The 24,977-nt window shown below is 37.1% G+C and overlaps 1 protein-coding gene across 11 annotated transcripts in view; it reads right to left on the bottom strand.

The window, feature by feature from the left end:
- Window positions 1-24,977, bottom strand: part of LOC131682902 (histone acetyltransferase KAT6A) — a 418,542-nt gene that overhangs the window by 264,136 nt on the left and 129,429 nt on the right. For all 11 annotated transcript variants that reach the window (XM_058964705.1, XM_058964704.1, XM_058964706.1 and 8 more), the window contains 2 exons: window positions 12,570-12,901; window positions 12,372-12,503 (listed from right to left, as the gene is read on the bottom strand). In XM_058964705.1, the coding sequence (XP_058820688.1) occupies window positions 12,372-12,503; window positions 12,570-12,901 (464 nt within the window). The remainder of the gene's footprint in view (window positions 1-12,371; window positions 12,504-12,569; window positions 12,902-24,977) is intronic.

Raw genomic sequence — 24,977 nt, 5'->3', positions numbered from 1 at the left:
TTCCCAGGATTCGGGAAATAAATAATAAATTTCCCGGGAAATCCCGGGAATATAGAGGAAAAATAAAAAGGCTAATGATTTTCTTGAAAACAAAAGAATTGATAAGGTTTTCAAACTCGTTTGATTGCATGTATATCTGTCCTAAAGCAGTTGTCAGAAGATGGCATTTTGGTGGCTTACACATCATTCAATCATTTGATAACTCGTCAATAAGTTTATGCAACTAAAACTTTTTCTTGGCTATATGTATAACCGAAATTTTGGTAATTACGATTACGATTAGGACGATATAATAAACGCAGCTTCTGGAGTTACTGCCCAAAATAGGAATTCGTTGTTCTGATACGATGGAATGTGATCAATTTAATGCAAAGCACCTTCTTTGGTAATTTTGAATGAAATGATTGAGCTGCTTCAGGGTAGTGTGCAGTTACTTCCGATCAAAAGAGGAAAGTTTATATATAGAATCCATTTCCGTCACAGTAGGATCAGCATCATTTCGAATTAAGTGTGAATCAAAATCAAGCAGATAATGGACGAACTGTGCAGCGATGGATGCAAGCCTACCATCGATTTCCTATTACGGGCAAGTATCTGGATTGCTTGATCGTATCCCTTCAAAAATCCTGCCTGTATCCTTGAAAGCGACATTCAAAGAGTTTGGATGCACATGATATTGGATAGATTACAACGTTATGTATTTGATACATACAAAAATTTACAGATATTACAGTTACGGTATAACAAAAAAGACGAAATATACATTCGATGAACCGACTAAATATTGTTGCAGACGTTCTAGAAACATTCCTTATTTTAAACAGCGTTTGCGTTAAGCATGATATCACTACAAACCATCCCAAGTTTTCAAACAAACACATCGATTTTTTAAGAAAGTAACGCAATTTCCATTACTAATTTGATTGCAAGGCCATTCACTCAAGATCTAACTATTAAAATCAACTATAAAAAGAACTGTTAAAGAATCTGATCAATTTGCTCATCGGTTGCAGAGATATCGTGCGCATCACTAACGCTACTGTAAGGAAATGTTTCGGTACAACGGTCGGCAAAGTAATCCATTTTTAAATGAAAAAATCAACATTCTTTAGCAGTGTTTTGAGTATGGCTTGGACTATATACCTAAAAAAAATCACGAAACATATCAGTGAGCCTAAAGATATACAGTCCATTGATCTGCAAATCAGTTGGAAAAGCACAATCTGCATTCACTGCTCACTCCAAATGTTTACCGATAAAGATATTTTCTACAGAATTTCATTCGCAGAACCTAAGTCTTTTGGGATAAATTAAAAATCTTTTTTCCCGGGATTCCCGAATCCCGGGAATGAGAAAACACAATTTCCCGGGAATCGGGAATCCCGGGAAATCAAAAAATCCCGGGAAATAAATTCCCGGGATGGAAGCTCTAGGTGTTAACTAGATCGTTACGTAACATGTTTTCATCGAATAACATTTTTTTTTATTGGAATTTGTTACGGAACAGGGGAGGGGGGGATGGAAAAATTTGTGACAATTTGTTACATAGGGGGAGGGGGGGGGGTCAATTTTGGGCAATTTTTGCGTTACGTAATTTATTAATGGTCCCATATCAAATACGGTGGTGTTTATGAACGAAAGAGAAGCGCTCTCGTTTTGCTTGCCAGAGTGTGGGGAGTAATTTCAATTTCTCTTTACTGCACAGAGGATAGGGACATCACTGCTGCTGCGCAACCAGGGTGAGAAAATGCAGGATACAGAAACGTCGACAGCAGCTGATAATGATCGAAATTTGCGAGGCAGTTGACAACGGTTCATCGGTGGCGGGAGTAGGTAATAAATTTGCACTTTTTTCTTGTTGTTATGATGAGATTGGTGAGCACCATGTACAGCAGCAGAGGCACAAGCGGGGAAGAAGCAGTTGGCACATTCATTTGTTTGTTTTTGCTGTGATGGGGGTAGTTTTCCTATTTTCTGTTTGTTGCGCGAAATCGATCGTGTGTGATGTGGATCTAGCCGTGTGTCATTCCGGGACGGTCTTTTTTCGTTGTTTCTTCTTTCATTTTCGAGAGGCGATGCTGATCTTTTTGAACTCACTGTGTTGGTTTTGATTTTATCTGCAGTCGGATCGTCGCTTTCGTCTGTGAAGCCGGCAAATGGACTCGTAACGTTCACGATTTGACAATCGTTTGCAGCTTGGGATATACTGGTTGTTTCTGTTTGTTGCTGATTTCTGTTCTCAGGTGTGCTTTGGAATGGCTCGGCCACCATAGCGGTATCACTTTCAGCCAACGAGATGTTTTACCCGTGGTGAGATGTGCCCTTTTTAGCCTGCGGAGACAGCAGTGTTTGGTTGACGAAAAGTCTGCTGCGAAAGTGACCGGCCGTCGCCGTTTTTCACAATTTCGGCCAGTGTCAAACGACCGCTGACGCTCGGCTTCAGAAATTTTCATAATCAGAGCACTTTTGAGCATAGTGAACTCGTCGATTGCAATGTTTGCATGTGGCGACTTGACCTTTGTAGGTTATAAGAGTCATAGTCGTGTCCACCGTCACATATGACGGTATCGGTTTTGCAAGTTTCATGCGCATAATTCGCACTCTATTTGGTACACCAGGGAAAAAATCTTTCCAGACTTCATCGCGGATTAAGATAGTTTCACCATACTCACGCATCCAGTATGCTAGCTGTCTGTTACTTGTGCTCGGGCGGAGGTCATGAACTCCAACCTCAACAGTAGGATTTTCCATCGTGTTATAGCTGGTGTTTCATGTTGTGCTCTTGTACAATGTCCTGTGCTGTTTGAGCGGAATCGGTGCCCACGAAGACACGTCCATTGCTGACTTGAAGGTGCTGTAACTTAGTCGCTTCGATAGCGAGATTTTATGTTATAAATTCGGCGATTGCGGGAAGATTTAGTTTAGTCGGTACAACTTTAAAGTTGATGACAAATGTTTTGTCAACCGATGATGCCATTCTGGCAGTTGCTGGTTCCGAATATCGGAATTAAATTTGATATAATATGCCGGACTAAGTCCGCAAATTTCGTTAAAGGAAAAAAAAACTATTATAGTTGTCTTCTTCGTGTGCTCACGACAACAGTTTGCTGTCAACTCATCACACAGTCTTGAAATCAGCTACACAACTATTGATACCACGGTGCTGCCAATCCGTTCTATAAAAAAATTCGAATTCATATTCGAAAAACTCATGCGCCCTGTTGACAACTGCACCCTAAGCCAATCCCTGCACAGAATATTTCTGTGCCTAGTGTATGGTTTGAGGGTGCGGTAGGAGTCATTTTGTTTTCATCCAAACAAAAATCATTAGGGTTAAATTCACAAATCGAGCTGGATAACAGAAGGAAAGATAAAAAGAATGATTGTTACAACCGCCGCACATGCTTTCTCACACTACCACGGTCAACCAATATTCCAGAGTTAATTCCAGAGCCTTTTTACTGACACCATACTGGAACTAGCCTAGCCCGCCCTACAACGCATCCAAATCCCAACACACACTGGTCTCCTCGTTCAAAATACACTTTTGGGGGTACCGATTGCGAACTAGCAAGCCGCGCATGTGCCTAACAACTAATAGAGTAAGGTGGGGTAAAAGTGCGCGTGGGGCAAAAGTGCGCATAGGACTTTTAGAAGCACACAAGCGCTAGAACCTGGGAACTCTGTATGGATTTAGTGTATCATTAAGTCAACTAATCACACATATAAGCATAAAAGGTTTGAATATAGTGGCTTGAAATTAAGGGGGAAGGACCATTTTTCGCTGATTTGATATTATTTTTTGAATTTTGGGAATCATAAATTGGCTGTTTGAGTAAATCACGATCTATAAAACTACAGTACCCTAAAAATCTTCAACATATGGTTCGTTGCGAGATATATTTGATTTAATGAAAAAAATTCAGTAATTTTCGTAACAATTGAGTAAGTTAAAAAACTGACAGTGGGGTAAAAGTGCGCATAGCATATCCGCCCCAAATCAAAAGACGCGAGGGAAGCTTTTTATATAAAACGCTTTTAATCCACCTAACAGTGTGATGAGACATTTCTTATAACTCTTATCACTCTCTTCGGATATTATATCGTTTGAGAACATTTAGAACTTGATGTTTCGCGATGTTTACTACATGGGATAGTGGCAGGACTCAGAGAATCGCTCAAATCAGCATAGGACAACATCAGTGCTATAAATCTCAAACCAAATCAATGGGAAAGCGAAAAAATGGCCCATAAAATAGACATTCCAACGAATTATTGTTAATGCTCTGTTAATAAAATATCCAAATTGTGGTGGGAAAACTGAATTTTCCTAAAGGGGTTATTTATTTATCATTCGCATATATGAAAAAAGCCTTATGTTTACATTTGTGAGTATCGCCCTTTTCACAAAAAAAGCGTTGAAATGAAATCGCAGCTCCTGATATCACGTTATCTCTGAAGTGCATGCGTGCATAGTTCCAAATTTTACTTCGACATCGACTTTTTCTAAAGGTGACTTCCCAGTAGTATCCTTGATTTGAATTATTACCGCTAATCCTAATGCCAAAGAACAAATAAAAACCTCTCGAAAACGAACCGTTTGGGGAAATCATCATCATTACTGGAATTTTCATTTTCACGAAACTTTTCGATAGCCTTCCGTCACATGCGTTAATGCACTGGGTGCACAGTGCTCCGAAAATTTAGCGAAATCGTCTTAGGGCACCAGCGGGTCTAATTCAGAGCTATCTGCGCGCCGAGTTAAATCTGTAAAGAACACTAAAAATTTTTTTCCATTCCATAATTTTCAGTTCAGCAATTCGAGAGATCGTACTCACCGCAAGCCATGAAAAATAGACTACGTTGTGAAGCGATGGTCACTATTTATTAAAAAATCACGGTTAAATAAAAAATTAAACTATTAAAAAATTTCAAATAGTTTATAATTTTCACAAACTTATTAGGAAAAATTGTTTAATAAGCTTTCGTAATATTGTGTAGGAAAAAAGCTGAAAATTTCAGTATTTTCTCTATCTGCAACATATAAACCCTTAAGTATACCAATTAATTGGTATACGAATTGGAATAGGTTCGTCAAATTTTGGAGGAGGTCTATAAAATAACCTCTTGAAAGCTACCTAAAATTGTTGTAGTTCGATGCAATAAAAAAATCATATTTGGCAATTCATATTTGGCTGATACAATTGGGGTGTCAATGTATTATAATAGATATTCAGCCTTCGAAGAAGTTTCTTGTGAACGAGTGTAGAACGACTTTGTTTCTACTTACTTGAAGTCAGCGGCGTAGCCAGAAATTCGGTTTGGCGGGGGTTTGGTGAAAATCGATCTTACTGTCTAAACGGCATAATTCCGAAACCATAATTTTTGAAGTTTTAAAATTATGCAGAATTATTTTCCAGAAAATAGTAACAAGGTTCATGTCTTTAGCGAATTTGTTGCGACTTTATTGTAGTCATGAATATTAACCTGAGAAAATTCACCATAAATACTTCGTGGACAATATACCGTCAAAATTGTTTTATCAAATGATGCGCTGTTTAACGTTTGTAAAACTCATCGAAGATACTAAACCTCCGAAATTGGCGGTTTCAAAATGATGTTATCTTGACCTTAAATTACTGTTTTTAAACATTTGACCTATACATACAATTAGTCATACAACGAAAATCAAATGCTCATCAAAATCGATCAGAACCTGCTAGAGTCGAATGGAAATCGTCATTTTTCATAAATTTCTCTCTACATTCGGAAAGTGTTATCCTCGTTATTAATCATATTACGTTTTCGTCTCAACTCGACGCATTCCCAAAATAAAAACCTGTTTTAATCCATCTAGTGGTGCAATTGTACTTGTCTCATTTGTCCAGACTACGATTTCATGGCTGGTTATGTTCAATACAATGGTGGGAATGAATATTACATGTTCAGTACGATTTGCACATACATACAATGGATCGACAGCCACGATCTTGAGACACTATGTGATACTGAAACATCGCTTGAAACCAGCGGCGGATCATGGAGAAAGATCCGAGAGGTCCAGGTCCAGCCGAAAATTTTCAACTTGTTAAGAAATTTTAAATTAGTTTTAATTTTAAAGTAGCAACCCCTCACTGCATACTCGCTCCGGGCCGGTATGATTGGCGATTTTTAGAGTGATTGCATAACCTTTCTATATGAGAAAGGCAAAAATGTACCAAAGTCCAAAGAAGTCAATTTTTGTCAAACATCTCAATGTTTCATGCATTTTAAAGTCATTTGGCATCAAAAATACAAATTTGATTTTGAAAATTTTTCATTTCAGTTTATATGAGAATTTGCTGTGTGATTGCACTCTTCAACTCGTAACTCCGGAACCGGAAGTCCAATCAATAAAAAATTCAATAGCAGCCGATGGGAAGGTTGTACCTTTCATTTGAGACTAACTTTGTGTAAATCGGTCCTGCCATCTCTGAGAAACAGAGGTCACATTTTTTTCCACATACACACATACATACACATACAGACATTTTCCGATCTCGACGAACTCAGTCGATTGGCATATGACACTCGGTCCTCCGGGTCGGGATTAGATTGACGAATTTTAGAGTGAATGAGAAAGGCAAAAACATTTTTGGCAAATGTTGAAAGTTATGCATTTTTTTGGTGAGCAGTTCTATGTTTCATAGACATTAAATCAATTTTAACTTCGCTTCCTATTAAATAAAGACCCTTATTACAATACATTTCTACAAAAACGAGATCAATTTGAATATAAATCTGAGGATTATGATTGATTACAGAACTCTGGAATTTTCTATTGGAATGTTTTCAGGCAGGAATTTGATATTGATGCAATTAGACAACTGTGAAATCAAAACCAATAGATCAGTTACATATCAGGACCCCATTCCGACAATTTATCAAAAGTCCTAATGATGTTAACAACAACAGGTTATCAATCCACGGATCAGATAATTGTTATTGTAATATTGAATTAAATCAGTCTGCATCAATAAATTTTCAACTTCAATCCAATATTTTTTGGGTGTTATGGGGGGGGGGGGGGTGTTGTACGGTGTTAAACCCCAAAACCTTCTCTTGGCTACGCCGTTGCTTGGAGTTATTTTTTTCGCTTTTCATTTTCCGATATGTTTCAGATCGATCCGATGGTTATAAGTTAGAAAAATTGCAGTGAGAAGGTTCGCACAAATGAACATTTTTGTACTGATAAGGTATCAAGTTCCTTCCAGACAACTTGGAAGTGTTCGGTGATTATTTCTAGCGGTTGTAGATAGTAAAATGAAATACAAAAGTCGTTTTATCGAAATAATGTTTAGCTTATTTCAATGGATTATTACTATATTGAACAATAAATGGGCGACAAAGAGTAATCCACAAACAACAAGCCATAACTTTTAAAGTATTCAAAATAGATATTTAAAGTCTTTAGTAAAGTTATTCGCAAAAGTAAGAGCTACAAATTTGCTGAAGACATCATTTCGATATAATCACTTCCAAGAAAATTTGTGAAAATATCTCACTCATAGGGGGATTAATCAGCAAAAGCAGAATTCCAGAAGAAAGGCCATATTACCTCCATTAAATTCTCCGAAGATACTATTGACCTAAAATAAGCCGTTTTGGCGTTAATAATAGATTATATGTTTTTGGTCATATTTCTGGCAATGGGAAATGATAAAAATCTTTCGTCCGCATTTAATGTTAAATATCTCTTTTGATAATAGTCCGATTTCAACAATCTATAGCTTGTTCGAAAGGTATTCGTTGAAGCTGTCTAAAAACATATAAATTGTTAATCTATATTGTCAATTTCGGCAGATAATTTCAAAAAACTGCAAAAAACGCCATTTTTACGCATTCAAACATTCATATCTTGGAAACTAAACATCAGAATCAAAAACAAATTAATAGCGTTCATACTGTTTTTTAGTTCTTTCATTTAAAATTGGTTTGGATAAGATCGGTTCAGCCATTGCTGAGAAACACGAATGAGAATTTGTCCGTTACATATACACACACACACAGACATTGTCCCAAATCGTCGAGCTAAGTCGATTGGTATATAAGACTCGGCCCTCCGGGCCTCGGAAAAAATCTTGAAAGTTTGAGCGAATTCTATACATTTCTTTTATAAGAAATGTAAAAATTGAACTAATTCTTCCATGATTTAAAGAAGGGACCAGCATCTTCAATAACTGCGAGCTCACCGATCAAATTACGACTGATATGAGCGGTTTAGGAACAAAAGCATCAGCATAACTGGTTCCAAGGAAAAATATAGAGTGCCGAAAGCTCAGAGTAATTAAAAAAGAACCAAAAAACTATGAATATGTAAATAAAGATGCATTTCCAATATAAATAGGATATTCGCAAGAATTTTTGTAGTGATCTACCCAACTATGACAAATAATGATGTTACCAGGGGTGTCAGTTTGATCATGAACCACATTGTCTAAAAGATGAAACATCCAAGTTTTTTCAACATAATGGAAAACTGAACAACATCAACCGAGGCAGAGGGAGGGGTACTTTTTAGTTATGAAAGAAGAGTAAGAGGGGATGGATATCCTAAAATTGATTAGTTTAATTTATGGGCGGAAATAAATCGGCTATTTAAGCTGTGCGCACTTTTGCCCGTGCTATGCGCACTCTTGCCCCGACCATGGGGCAAAAGTACGCATTTGAGTATTCATAAGAAAATAACTATTTCGCGGATTACAAGCAAAACCAAGAGATATCTAGTATTACGTTTTGAAGATGTGTGATGAGAGTAATAATTTGTAATCATGCCGATTTTCTAGTGCTTTTCTACCAATAGTTATTTTACGAAAACTGTTAGGTGCGCACTTTTGCCCCACCTTACTCTATGCCCGTATGAATCAGCGAATCTACTAATACAACAGTCTGTAGCAAATATGTTGTCCCGCTCCACTAAACATCTCGCGTGTTTCCAGTTGTGTTTATGGGTGTGTGGGTACAAACAATTCTCGTTCACGTTTCAGACGCATGGCTAAAGAACTATTCACACGACACATCAGGCTTCCGTCACCGGTACGGAACGTCAAGATTAGTTACATGCAGTTAGATGGAGGCAATCACTCACAACATCAACGGCACGGAACGTTTTGACGTACGGCACGTATGGACGGACACAAGAGAAACGCATTCAACTTGCCCAGACGGAACGTTGATTTTGACGGAAGCTGATGTATCGTCTGAATAGTTAATTAAGGTTGTATACCATTCCCCCGAAAGTCATTTCCCAGAAAGCCATTCCCCGGAATTCCCTTTCTCAGAATGTACCATTCCTCAGAAAGACATTTCCCAGAATGTATCAATCCCTAGAAAACCATTATCCAGAATGCCCCATTCCCCAGAAAGTCATTCCCCAGAATGCCCCATTCCCAAGTTATGGTTTTTATTCATTATTTGTGGTTAAGCCAAAGGTTTACGCATACCTAATTAAAGAATCTTATGCGGTGTTAAGCTACTGAGGATGTGCCGTCGAAAGCAGCGGCCTCTCACAAGCAAACCTGTTATCCTCTCGTATAACCGATTTACTCGAACGTAGGGCTTAGTTCCTTCTTTCAAACATGAGCAGTTCTTTGAATTTGTACGCCAAGTAACTCTTGCACGCAAACTTGTGATCTTTTCGTTTGCCTGGTTTATTCAAACATATATGTTGATTCCTTCTTTGGAGCTTTGGTTGAATCCATATTAAAATCGAAATGAATGCATATTTTGACAGCTGGTTTCGTGGGTTTTTAGAGCATTTATCTTTCTTTTGTATTGGGAATGTTTCGTACGCAAATGTACGATCCACCCGATTGTTCGGTTTACTCAAACAGTTTTTTTTCCAGAGTTGTCCTACTGGAGCTGTAGAGCTAGGTTCTCGGAAGGGCTCCCCGTCAGAATAACATACTACAATTTGCAGACGAGACAGGCAATGTCGCCCACTAAAACACTGCATTAGGCCAATTGTAGCGGGCCGTGATTCTGAATGTGATATTCATTGTACGGTTCAGGTATGTGCGGGCGCAGGGACTCGCGATCGCGTGTATCATCGCGAAGAGCTCGAGCATTTGTAGTTAACGTGTTCGATCGCGTGTGCGTTTGTATGTCGCGTGTGCTAACGTGTATGTAACTTCGCGTGTATAAATTCTATTTTATAACCATGTGTCTTTCGCATATTCGCGTGTGTTCTTGGATAATCGCGCGCGGACCGTGAGTCTAATACTTTATTTTTTGGCGTACTGCTAAGATGCTAAGAGAGTGAGATCTTCCATATCACTAGAGTGCCCGGTGATATCGCCAACGAACGTATTGTCTGGTGGATGTGTGCTTTATTTTTTGATTGGTCCTACTGAATGTATGGACCTAAGTTATTAGGATAGAGAGTAATGGTTTCCGGACGTGACCGATTCATGAGCGCGCGAAAACGGTCGTTTGTAGGGTCGTGTTTGAGACAGCGTTTGAAACTTCGTGAGTGCTAAAACGTTCTCCTTACTACCGGGGTGTTATTAAGTTTGCGCGATCGCGAACGTAGATTTGCGTTGTTAATCGCGAAGGGCTTAAGCGTTCGTACGTTAACGTGTTTGTCACGTGTGCTCGCGTTCATGTGACTTCGCGTGTACAAGACTGGATTTTGTAACCGTGGCATTTTCTATATACGCGTGCGTTCTTGGATGGTCACGCGGATAGTTAGTTTTTGGTGTACAATTCACATTCTGACAGGGAATAAGTTACCCCATATAACTAGAGTCCACGGTCATGTCGCCATGTAACGTGGTATCCAGTGGATATGAGAGCTTTCTTTTTTTAATTGATCAAATTGAAGGCAAGGATAGAAACATCCGGAAGTGACCGATTCATGATCGTGCGAGTGCGGGAGTTTTTAAATTCACGCTTGAGACCGCGTTTGAAAATTATAGGAGCTGAGACATTCACTTTATCACCGGGATGTTATCATGTTTACGAGATCGCGGGTGTAGGTGCCGCGGATAGTCACGAAGGGCTCAAGCATTTGTATATTAACATGTTTGTCACGTGTATGTGACTTCGTGTGTATAATTATGATTTTATAATGATGTAGCGTGTATTCTTGTTTGATCACGCGCGGACCGTGAATATGATGCTAAATTTTTAGTGTATGTTACAGATGGTAGTCCGGTTCCCTATGGAGAAACTTGATTTCCAGGTCATGTCACCATGGAACGTGTTGTTAAGTGAATATGAGCGTCACTGTTTTGATTGGTTCAACTGAAGGCATTAGTCCAGACTGGTAAAACTTTCGGACGTGACCGTTTCATGATCGCGCGAGTGGTGAGTTAATGTTTGAGACCGCGTTTGGAAGTTTAAAGATGCCACGTTTAAATAACTACCGGGGAGTTTTTCTGTAGGCGAAATCGCGGGCGGTATATGTGGATTATTGCATCACATCACGACATTTGAAACATTAAGATTTTCACGGTGGACAATAAAAAAGATATACCTTCGTTTTCATGATAAAATTTCGTGCTTTACGAGTCTGTTCTTTTATTTTAAAATCTATTATTTTCGAGTTAGAAGCATTTGAAGATAAACAAGTCAGTTTCAAAAAAGTATAGTAACTCTGTGATGGTTGACATTGTGTGATATGTGTAGAAGGATTTGTTAAAATATGATCACTAGAGTCGAAAAATGTTTTTTTTTCATTTACCAATATAAGGCGATAACGACAAGACAGCGACACTACTTTCTAAAGCACCAGAACTTTGCGAAAACAAAAATGAGACAACGAACGACCTAGGACAAAGCATACGTATAAAGTCAATTTTATTCACTCGATTACGCTTTGCAATTGAGAGCGACATTAGTCTCTTAGATACTGAATTCAATATAATATGTTAACCTAGTGGTGGGCAAACGAAAATACACTATTAACGATATTTACATGTCGTTGTTTGATTTCATGGAATTAGGGGCAAGCGATAATATTGGATGACTGAAGCACTATTGGTGTGTATATTTTCCGTCGTTGCCGCGTTCTAGTTGCAGCTCTATGATGCACATTGCTATTTCATTAAATGAAATTAACATGAGAAGCGACATATGAAACGAAAGTCGCTACTTTTGCTACTTGCTTTCATAGAATCTAAAGAAGAAGCCGGTTTTGCCTTTTTTATTTTGCTTTACGTGTATCTAGTAATGAAGGGGGCAGCAAAAACACGAAGGTGGATCCAGTGGGTTTCATCGTTCATTGAAAATATATGAGAATTTTAGGCCTTGATGGACACTCTTCTTAAGATTCAATCATAAACCAAACACCCTGTATATAGATAAAACGTAGAAGCTACGTAATACGTTACTTTTTTCTTTTCCTTTCTTCTGATTGTGGCTTCTGTGTGGCTTCTATCCTCTTTCGTAAAAGCGTGTCACATTGCGGTGACTCCATCACGGACATGCGATTTTTATTATACTCGTTCAAACATGACGTACATCTATAAATAATGTAATATATACATAATTATTGAATTGGACGCGAACTTGTTAGATTGTTTCAATACCTCCAGAGTGTTTTAACTTTTTTCGCATCGTTAACTTCGGGTTCCATGCAAGTAAAATGAAAATTTCTTCCACAATCACTGCAACTGAGTACACAAGGTCCTTTTTCGTTCTGTGTCAAACAGGCATCACAGGTTTTACACTCCTCGCAGAACCACTTATTGCCTTTTCTCGACAAAGCAGCCAATGGTACAGTAGCAGTGGTGCCATTGTTGGCACATTTATTGTGTAATGACATACCGCACCCGCTGCAAGAACTCAGTACCTCCGGAATACCAGTGGGTCCCTTCGATTCCGTACCTAGACATTCCACACAAACAATATTGGTAGCTTTCTGTGAATAAAAACAAAATAATTGAAGATGTTAAAAAATTTCGCTTTTTTAATAACGAATAAAATATTGCCATAATCGCAAGTCAGTCCCTCGTAGAATTAAAAAAAGGAATTTTTATCGCAAATGTGCCATAGAGTCATCGACAGGCTACACATATTGTACATTCTCATCAAAAATTAAGTTCGTTGATTAGTTTTTGAGCTATTGTGTTCGCCAATTTGAAAACGCGGTTTCGAGAAAAACGCTACTAAAGGGTGTTCCACAAGTTGCATCACGGAAAAAAACATTGTAGAATATGACCCATTGGGTAGAAGTAGCTTAGAGTGTATTGTTTACACTGTATTCTTATCGTTGTCAGTTTTTCGAAAATTGTTGCCGATAAATTGAAATCTGCGTGTGTTATAGCAAATATGCGGAATGCATGACTGTTTAAAACAAAAGAAGTTCAGCGTGGCCACATAGATTGCAGGAGGTTCAATACTAAAAAGTTTTCGGGAAATAGAAGGAAAATGATGAAAGCTGGAGTTTTCCGTTTGTCTCTTGTACATCAAAATTGGTTTTTATGAGGTTTTGACATTTTTTTTTAAAATTATTTAGTATATTAATGACCCCTAGCGGGGCTCAAAATCACGAGAATTAAACAATTAGGGTGATTGCGCAATAATTCATCTTAGCACATCTATTCATCCCACCCATTTGAAAACATTAGTTAGAGCAGTGTTTGCGCATTGGCTCAAATGGTAGGATGAATAAGGGTGCGTTGTACTCAACTTTTCGCTTCGCTCAAACGCAAGTATTTTACATTTTCCAAGACAGATTTCTATGGTACTGCTTGTTAGTAACGAAGCAAAGATGTTGATACATATTCAAGTACAATTCAATCACTGCAAGCCGAGTTATCAGCGAATTAGTGCGACAAGCCGACTAATGAGACGAATAAGAGTCTACCCCATGTCGAGTTATGGTGCAAATGCTGATTATTATGATGATTGGCGTATTCAGATTTAGTATGTAAGGTCTTATGACCATGTTAGGTACCTTAGAGTGAAGAAATCAACCATGTTGGTTTTAGAAACGACAGCTATGTAAGGTCTTATGACCATGTTAGGTACCTTAGAGTGAAGAAATCAACCATGTTGGTTTTAGAAACGACAGCTAACAACATTAGTTTACTAGTTCTCTACAGATGTTTGCTTTGATTTCAGTAGGTAAACAAAGTTTTTCGCTGTTATTTTTCTCCCCCCGCAGTCTGCTGCATGCTTACCCCACTCCTCACATAGTTACTGCCGAAAACGAATCACCGTAGAACTCTAAGCCAGGGCTGGAAACGTGACATTTTTTATGAATGTCATGAGCTCACAAACTTTCACGCTGCTGCCCGAGCAGGAAAGTCATAGACGAATTTCATGGTTGGTGTACGTATGAATGTCGTTCAATGAATGTAATGTCTTTAATGTGCGTGAATGCCGTCACACAGCAGTTTTGTTTTCGGCCACCAGGAAAAAAACCAACAGGACAGCCCTGGTGCAAGTTTGACTATGGGTGCTGTGCATGTAAACGGAAGAGAGAAAAGCAAAAACGTTCGTGCTGCTGAGCGTGCCTGTAACATGTTCGTGAAAGTTCGGTTATTCGGCTTGGTGCCGTAGTTTGGTTTGGTTCGTAATAGTTGCAAATGTATGTGAATGGCCCGTGTGTCTAAATTTCATCGTCCGTTGCATGTGAACTGTTGCAAACAAATTTCATTGCAGCGCACAGAGGAGTAACTAGAACAAATTCTTGGCCAATAACCAAAAATGAATGTATATTTGCATGATTGGAATATGCAGCAGTTCTTTTTTCGCTTGATATAGGAAAGGACTGCAGCAAACTACTAGCGGTCCCCTAATATCGTTGAAGGGGAAGTTGTTGGCCGTTGAAAATCAATAGTTTTGTACGTTTACAATGCGCATGGGAGCCCGCCGATGCGACTAATGGATTTTTTTTTTAATTTTTGGCAACGAGTTTTATATTGAAGGATAAGTTGTTGACCATTGAAAATTAATAGTTTTGGACATTTACAATGCGCAGGGGGCCCGCCGATGCGTCAATCTTTTCAACTTTTTGGTAATGAGTTTTATATTGAAGAAGTTGTTGGCCGTTGAAAAGCAATAGTTTTGGACATTAACAATGCGCAGGGAGGCCCGTTGATGCGTTAAAATGGAAATTTTTTCAGCTTTTTGATATTATGTATATTGCAGGAGAAGTTGTTGGCCATTGAAAATTCGTAATTTTGGCATTTTCAATGCGCATGGGGGTCTGCCGATGCGTCAAAATTGATTTAAAAAAAAAAAAATTTGTGATGAGTTTATATTAAAGGAGAAGTTGTTGACCATTGAAAATCAAAAATTATGGACATATACACATGTACTACTATCAAAATAATGTAAAATTTATTAAAATAGGTGCGAATTATGTTTCAAGTGTTTCACCGTCGACACGTAGCTCATCAAGTTCGTGGCTGGCGAGCCATTGTGTATAAGTGAAAAGTGTACTAAGAATGTAATATTCATTTCCACAATTACCTTGAAACGCTATGATTGCTGCGAGGAAAAATAATCGTCGCTTTCCTTTTGAAAAAGCACGAGAATATTGTTATAAGGTTTAGCCATAAATGCTTTAGGAAAAACATTTTCATCAGGGTTGTTAATGCGATACATTTTTCACGATAATTTATCGACGTTACTCGTTAACGATAATGTATCGTCATCGGAAACTCCGTTAACGATAATGTATCGTCGCCTTCATCGTCATCGTCGATAATTGTATCGTCGTTTTCATCGTCATCGTCGGTTCATCGGTTATCGCGATACATTTTGCATTACTTTCCAGTTTATTGGAGTTGAAGTTGATGCGGTTAACTTTCAATTGTTTAGAAATAAATACCTATTGAAGGACATGTTGTTGGCAGTTGAAAATCAATAGCTTTGGACATTTTCTATGCACAGCGGGGTCTGACGATGCGTCAAAATGAAATTATTTCAACTTTTCGGGAAAATGTATTACGTTGAAGGGAAAGTTGTTGGCAATTGAAAATCAATAATTGTGGACATTTCAATACGCAGAAGGATCCGATGATGAGTCGAAATTGAATTTTTTCAACTTTTCGAGTAAGTTGGTGCACAGAAGAGTCCCAGGTGCACAGTGTTTCCAAGCGGCAAAAAGGTGATCAAAATTGTTTTGACCATGAAGAAAACAAATTTTGAGCTATTGTGCGATTAGTAATTTTTAGCACGCAAAAACATATATTGAAAAAACTACTAAACCACTATTATTAGGCCATTCACAAATTACACTACACATTTAAGTCGTGTGGTGATTAACAGAATTTATTATAATTTTGATTTAAACCAGAAGATTTCGGATTTTGAAAAGGAGAATATTTCCAATGTTTGATTTCCTTTTCTAGTTAGGAAGCTTTTAGCCCCCTCCTCCGTTTCTTCGCTCCACTATGTAACAAGATGCTTCATGCTTCCTTCTTTTACCCTTAAATATGTAGTGTAATTTATGTACGGCCTCATAATAGAGTTTTATTCGTCTTTTGAATACAGTGAAGACCCGTTTTTATCAGCCATTTGGCGAATTATAGGCTGATAAAACGATGGCATTGACGAAATCGGCACATATTTTTGCTGGTTCTGAAGAGACGGAAGTCGAAACGCAAACACCTGGACTAACATATTTTTTTCTTTCTTTTTAATAAACTGGAGCGGTTAAAATATTCTTCTTTAGTTCCTCGACAAAGCTTCATAACCCGTTCTGATCATTTAGTAAAAAATTTCCTTAAGGAGGTCTTACAGTACAGTATTATTATTTTTGTATATTTTGCATCTCTAAGATAAGAAAAATATGCTAAAGAAGGAATTTACTCGAATTTGACTTGAACGTAAGCTAGAGCCCACCAAACGATTTTGATAGTGTTTGTTTTACAGATTCGTATTGGTATTCGTCTGCGGAAATTTGCGGCTTCCATACCAAAATATTGCTTTTTGGGCACTAAAACATTCGATAACTTCTAAGTTGTAAGAGATACAAATAAACTTACATTATAAAAATTCTGTATTTTCTTATGCTGAACAACATCTTGGAACATTTTGAAATTCTACAAAATTACCAGGAAAAGTATTTTGAAAAAAGCAATTTTCAGGGATATATCAAAAAAATCTCCCCAAATGTAAATTAAAATCGACAGATAGACACATAGTCTCTTCAGCGAAGTTAATACTTCAGATATTGTCAACAACTTTGCCAAAGAAAGTTTTTTTTTTATTTTCATGAACATAGGCAAAAACTTTCTTCTCAGCTTTAGAGGAATTAATCACCCAACTAATACTTTTTAAATGAAAAAAAATAAATAAATAAACTTTGCTGAAGACACTATAACTAAAAATGTTTTTCGTGGTTCAAAGAATTTCTTTCACCTTTTTGCCAATTTGGATCCTCGTGTGAATTGAAAATGTCCAAAACTATCGATTGCCCTTGAATATAAAAAGTTCGCGAAAAGTTAAAAAAAAATCTATTTTGATGCACCGACGGTACATTTAAAATGCCCAAAACTATTGATTTTCACTTACCAATAGCTTCTTCAATATAACAAACTTTCCTCAATAGTTGAAAAAATCCATTTTGACACATCTTCGAACCCCCTGTGTATTTAAAATGTCCAAAACTATTGATTGTCAACTGCCAATAACTTTCCCTTCAATATAAAACTCCCGAAAAGTTGACAAAAAACTCCATTTTGACACATCGTCGGACCCTCCCCCCCCCCCCTGTGCATAGAAAATGTCCAAAACTATTGGCGATTTGCGGCAAAACCAAAATTAGTCATGCGACACCTATGATTCAGCTCATGAACTGGCAAAGTGATACAATATGCTTTTTTTCACCCGTAAGTGAGTCGTAGCTTACAACAAAATCTTCATTATATTCTCGGAAAAAGCTAACCACTGCCAAAATATGAATGAAACGAGTAAGAAATTTAGTTTTATTTGCAATTATTCTGAAAGTACAGCCATTTGCAACTATTTGACTCATACATTTCTTCGAAATGTAATCGGGGTATTATTGTGGTTATAAAAAATCGTTCCATAAATAAAGTTCCAACTCGAAACCGGGACCCAATCAGCACCAATGTCAAACTCCTTTATATTTTGAACTACGTAGGAGATTCAGTGAAGACTATCGGAGAGAAGGATCGGCTGTGCATGATACAAAGCTGACACTTTCCTATTAGCCGGATATATTCTTTCCTCGCGTGATCTGGAGAGTTTCATGAATTTACACCATCTCATGAAGGTTTTAGTTTAACTTAGGACGAACGGGAAATGCTGTTGCGGCGGCTACGGTGCTCAACAAATTACATTTCGAAACAGCGCGCATATAGCTCTGCGAATAATATTAGAAACCACTATGTTTTACACTCTTTTCGCAAGATGTTTACTCATCATCTGATAAAATGATGATTTTCCTCCATTTTCATAAACAATTATCAACAAATTGATCGGTAATTTGGTGTTTAAAAGTCATTTTTTTACCAATGTTTACAGAAAATATATGCACTATGACAGAACAGAATAAAATCAGCAACACTTTCCTTCCAGCGCTATCTGCGAGCGGTTTCAACGTAGAATCGCCAATTGATTTTCAACAGCCAACAACATGTCCCTCAATAGTTATTTAATTGTAAACAATTGAAAGTTAACCGCATCAACTTCAACCCCAATAAACGGGAAAGTAACGCAAAATGTATCGCGATAACCGATGAACCGACGATGACGATGAAAACGACGATACAATTATCGACGATGACGATGAAGGCGACGATACATTATCGTTAACGGAGTTTCCGATGACGTTGACGGGTGGTTAACGTTATCGACGATGACGATTAATTATCGATTAACAACCCTGATTTTCATACAATAGAAACTACATTTAGTAAAGCATCGTAGAATATTCAAACTAATTTTTCTCCATTTGAGTACATTGCGACTTAGGCCCTAATGATAGATCTGTGTCGACTTATGAGGCAGATCCTCTCGGTCTTTCGTTTATTACGGCGTCATCATAAAACTTTCCAATATTGTTTTAGTACCGAAAGACTCTTAATTTCTATTAGCATATTAAGGAGTTAAGGAGCAAACGTATAAGCGGCCGAGTTTGAAGGGGACCTTCTCCTGGATTCAGCGGAAAATCAGATCAATATTTGAGAATTTTTTGTGGAAAATCGAGACATGCGAATTTATATCTTGAAAGCAAATCTGCTCCATAGGATGACTTTCAAATGATTGAACACATTTCCTTTTGAAACTTCCACTATCTTTCAGAAGTATGCCAAAATGTAATGGTGGATTATGAAAAAAAAAAGAATATTTTTGTTCGTTTAATGGCCTGTCAACAAAAATTGGTTCCATATATCCATATTCCCCAGAAGAAAAAATACCGAAGCTTTTTCTCCAGAAACACATATTCCAGAAAGCACTAATTCCCAGAAAACTGATTCCCAGAAAGTACCAAAGCCAAGAAAACTTTCACCCAGAAAGAACCATAACCCAGGAAACTGTTCCGCAGAAAGTACCAAAACCCAGAAAATCATCCTACCGAAATTTTTTTTTCTATTTTTTCAATAAACAATTCGTTACATTTAGGATCATGTGTACTTAAATACTTGTTATAAGTTTGCTATTCACAGTATTTTTATTTATTTACGCATTGTGCTTAAATTTAAACGCATTAAAAAAGATGGAAAGATCTACGTGTAATGATTATATGTAAAATGAAAAAATATTATAATTGGTTTTGAACTAATTTTTGCATTTAAAACCGCTTGCTCCGCATGAGGCAATAGTGGCGCAATTGCTAATTCCGGTTACTATAGATGCAAAACCCATTGATTACTTTTGGAGCATGCAACTCTAGGTACATCTGGCCCACTATAGCTGCAAAGGAGCTCAAAAATCAAGGAAAACTCACTATTTCAGTCGTTTTTTTAGCAAATTTCTATAATAAAACTTGTGTTACCTTGCGAGTTTCGTGCGAACTACAAAGCAAAAAATAATTAACGGCGGTTGGATTTTTAATCAAGCGTTTAGCTTACTACTGAAACTAGTAGTACACCGCGGCTATTTGAGCACCAACCCTATTGTTTGTTAAATATTCAACAATCGTCGATTTTCGATATTTGCGGCATCGCGCCGCGGAAATATCCCAATACTCTATAATACATTTGAGTTGCAAACACATGTAATATTACATGAAGATAGACACATAAAAAGAGCTCCATTAGGTTAAATACCTAAAAGGACATCTCAAATCTCTATCGCTTTGCATGCCATTGACGGTTAATGATTGAGCACAAAGCTTTGGCTGCCTAGAGCTAAAAACTAATTTTTTTTTCGATTTCTTGGTACAATGGCAAGCGACGTAGGATTTTGTGGAATGGTGCACTTGTTAATGAAAAAGCGCTGTAAAAGTCGACGCAAATTTAAAAAAAACCTATGTGATAAAAATATAAAATCCTACGTACGTCGCTGCAGATAGCAATACTGAATACACTATGCAAATTTCAAAACGATCCAAAAAGAGTTGTTTGACTTACATTTTCGACCAGCTAAAAAGTGGTTTCGAAAAAAAATCGTGTTTAAAGTTTCGCTCGGGGTATACATAAGAGGTGCTTCGGCGACATATCATTTTCAAAACTATTTAAGTACATTTTCAGCCAATGAATTTTTTTTCGATTTTTTGATAATTCTAGTAATGTAACCCCTTAATAACTCGATATTTTCAACAACAGAGTACTTAGCATAGATCAATAGCAACGTTTTCTAGCTTAATACTACTTCATTGATTGAATAGTTTCAATTTAATAAAAACAGTTGCATACGGACAGTTTTTAGAAGAAATGAAACATTTTTTTGGTAATGGCTTTCGAATTTCACTTTTGAAGACGAAAACCCCATTAGCCGAAACTTTACTCCCATTAGCCGAAACTTTACTCCCATGTAATTTAAACATCAATGTCACAAATTACATTTCAAGGTCGCAGAGATGTTTGTTTTCGTCGTTTAAAGTTAAATTGAAAGGCCGAAACATGTATCTTCAAAATTAAAAAAAAAACAAGATCCATTCAGTAGATCTTTCGCAAATTATTCCCAAAAAACACCTCAATTTTAGGCCTCGAGAGTAGAGGACCCCTTGAAATTTCGATGGTACATGATGCAACAAACATCAAAGAATGTTATAAAAAATCTTGAATATGATAGTTCGAATGTTTTTCCTATTTTAGGCAACTTTTTGCTCCAGCTATTCCATAGTGTGCTGGAAAGAATGAATCAACCCCTATGTTTGAGAAAATCGGTCAGACGAGTGGATAACAAGTTTCATACCGAGGGCTATTTGGTATACATATTCAAAGAGTTGCTCATGTTTAAAAGAAGGAGTCAACTCCTATGTTCGAGTAAACCGAGCATACGTGTTGATCACAGGTCATGCCTTTATTGATTCATCTGCTACATAAATTGCCATCCACGGGTCAATCGGAACATTGAGCATTGAACGAAGGTTCCTGCCCTTAGTACACATGCTCCTTCCAGATAAATCAGAATTTAGCTACAAAAAAGCTCTAGAACTGATAAAAACCATAGTAGCCAACAACAATATTATAATTAATCCGTCGATTGTATTGAAACCGCTGAGATAAACGCTATAGCAAGGATTGTTCCCAATTCTTTGGGATATGGTTGCTTTTTCCACCTAACGAAACATTGGTGGAAACGGATCCAAAAATTGGGATTATCTGGAATTTATTTGAAAAGGGTCTTTCAGACAAACCCAAGTCTTGGACTTTTTGAAACCTCAAGATGTGCCTGAAGGCTTGGGTATTGTCCGTGCTTCAGCTCCGGAATAAATGTCCCCGTACTTCGATTACATAAAAAATACGTTTTGGGGAAGCGAAGGGTTGGAAAACACTGCGCACAGGCACAGGCCAGATTTATCCCTGAATTATGGACCATACGATACAACACCCTCAATGACATACCCAGAACCACAAACGCAATAGAAGGGTATCACAACCAATTAAATGCACTCTTAAAAGGTACCAGTGACCTTAAACTTTGTGCGGTTGTGAAAGCATTCAAAGAGGAAGAGCAGTTCACGTCGGCGGAATATACGCGATATCTGCAAGGAGATATGATAAACCGGCGTCGCTGTAAAAAAACAGGCACTAGACAAAAAATTAAAAGAAGTTCTAATTGCCGACCAGGAAGATGATACGACATTAAAAGATACCATTTTATCTATAGCTCTTATATTACAAAACCAAACCTGTATATTAATACTAATAAATACGTCATCTTCAGTTAAAATACCTCAATTTCTGGTAAATGGTTTTTTCTGGGGTATGAACTTCTGGGTATTTGTTCATTCTGGGTAACGGTTTTCTGGGCAAAAATACTTTCTGGGAAAAGGTTTTCTGGTGATTGGTACTTTCGACGGAATGGTTTTCTGGAGAATGGTTCTTTCTGGGGAAAAACTTCGGTGTTTTAGTTTCTGGGGAATGTTTTCGGGGGAAAGTCGCACATATATATATATATATATATATATATATATATATATATATATATATATATATATATATATATATATATATATATATATATATATATATATATATATATATATATATATATATATATATATATATATATATATATATATATATATATATATATATATATATATATATATATATATATATATATATATATATATATATATATATATATATATATATATATATATATATATATATATATATATATATATATATATATATATATATATATATATATATATATATATATATATATATATATATATATATATATATATATATATATATATATATATATATATATATATATATATATATATATATATATATATATATATACGTTACGACGGTTCCCGCCACCTGCCAACATCAACACATCCACCAGAGCCCATAGCAACAACAGGTATCCAGGCCAAGCCCAGCGCACGCGCGTGGAATAAAGCGATGAGCTACGCAAGTTTCACCTGACGTGGGAACGACGGAATCACGCCACCCGGAGGAACGCCGATTCAACAGGTTCAACCAATAAAAGGCGATTGACGAGTTTATTATATTTAGTTTATAAAGTGACAGTGTAGAATCTAGATTAGTTTTCGAATAAAAGTTTTTTTTATATAAAGTCTCGGCATCAAGGCTTAGCTTATATATATATATATATATATATATTCATATATATATATATATATATATATATATATATATATATATATATATATATATATATATATATATATATATATATATATATATATATATATATATATATATATATATATATATATATATATATATATATATATATATATGTATATATATATATATATATATATATATATATATATATATATATATATATATATATATATATACTAAGGTTTTTTTTTACACGGGGGATACGAGCCGTGTAAAAAAAACCGCGTTAATTGCGAAATCCGTGTAAAAAACCGTGTTAATTCCGAAAACCGTGTAAAAAACCGCGGTAATTCCGGAATCCGTGCAAAAAAAAAAACGCGTTAATTTCAAAAACCGTGTAAAAAAATATTGCATTACGATTTTTGAATTTTGTTTGTACGGATTTCGCAATTACATACCACGGTTTCTGCATTCATTCTAAGTCTTTTTGAATATATATTTTTTTTTCGAGAGTTGTCCTACTGGAGCTGTAGAGCTTGGTTCTCGGAAGGGCTCCCCGTCAGAATCACATACTACAATTTTCAGACGAGACAGGCAATGTCGCCCAATAAAACACTGCATTAGGCCAATTGTAGCGGGCTGTGATTCTGAATGTGATATTCATTGCACGGTTCAGGTATGTGCGGACGTAGGGACTCACGATCGCATGTATCATCGCGAAGGGTTCGAGCATTTATATTTGGTGTACGGCTCAGATGCTAAATGAAAGTGAGATCTTCCATATGACGAGTTCCCGGTGATGTCGCCGTAGAGCGTGTGGTCTAGTGGATATGAGCTTTATTTTTTTGATTGGTCCAACTGAATGTATGGACCTAAATTACTAGAATGAAGGCTAAAGATTTCCCGACGTGACCGATTCATGATCGCGCGCGTTTGCGGATTCGCGTTCGTAACTTCGTAAGTACTAAAACGTTCACATAATTACCGGAGTGTTATCAAGTTTGCGCGATAGCGGGCATAGGTGTGCGTAGATGATCGCGAAGGGCTTAAGCGTTCGTATGTTGACGTGTTTGTCGCGTGTGCTCGCGTGTATGTGACTTCGCGTGTATAAATGCGATTTTGAAACCCTGCGGCCATTCATATATTCGCGGACCGTCATTCTGATATTTAGTTTGGTGTACGGATCACATTCTGACAGGGAGTAAGTTATCCCATATCACTAGAGTTCCCGGTCATGTCTCCATGGAACGTTTTGTCTAGTGGATATGGGAGCAATTTTTTTTAATTCTTCAATTTTATTTATTTTTTTTTAAATTAACATGGACCTAGACTGTTGATACCGAGGATAGAGACTTCCGGACGATTCCGATTCAAGATGGCGCGAACGCGGGAGTTTGTAGATTAACGCTTGAGATCGCGTTGGTAAGTTTATGAGCGCTGAGACCTTAACCTTATCACCGGGGTATAATCATGCTTGCGAGTTGGTGTTTAGAAAATCGCGAGGGGTTCTAACGTTTGTACGCTAACGTGATTTTCTAACATATTTGCGTGTGTTGTGTGTTCTTGAATGGTCGCGCGAACCGTGAGTCTGATATTAAATTTTCGGTGTGCGGCCAGAATTCTGGCAGAGAGTGGGATCCCTTATATCGATAAGCTTCCCGGTTATGTCGCCATGAGACGTGCCGCCAAATAGGTATGAGCATATTTGCCCAATTGGTCCAGCTGAAGGCATGGACCCAGGCTTCTGGGATCAAGGGTAGACCACCGAACGTGACCGATTCGTAATCGCGC

This window comes from Topomyia yanbarensis, chromosome 2, assembly GCF_030247195.1.
Source record: "Topomyia yanbarensis strain Yona2022 chromosome 2, ASM3024719v1, whole genome shotgun sequence".
Classification (NCBI taxonomy): domain Eukaryota; kingdom Metazoa; phylum Arthropoda; class Insecta; order Diptera; family Culicidae; genus Topomyia; species Topomyia yanbarensis.
This window is presented reverse-complemented; position numbering and strand designations above follow the sequence as displayed.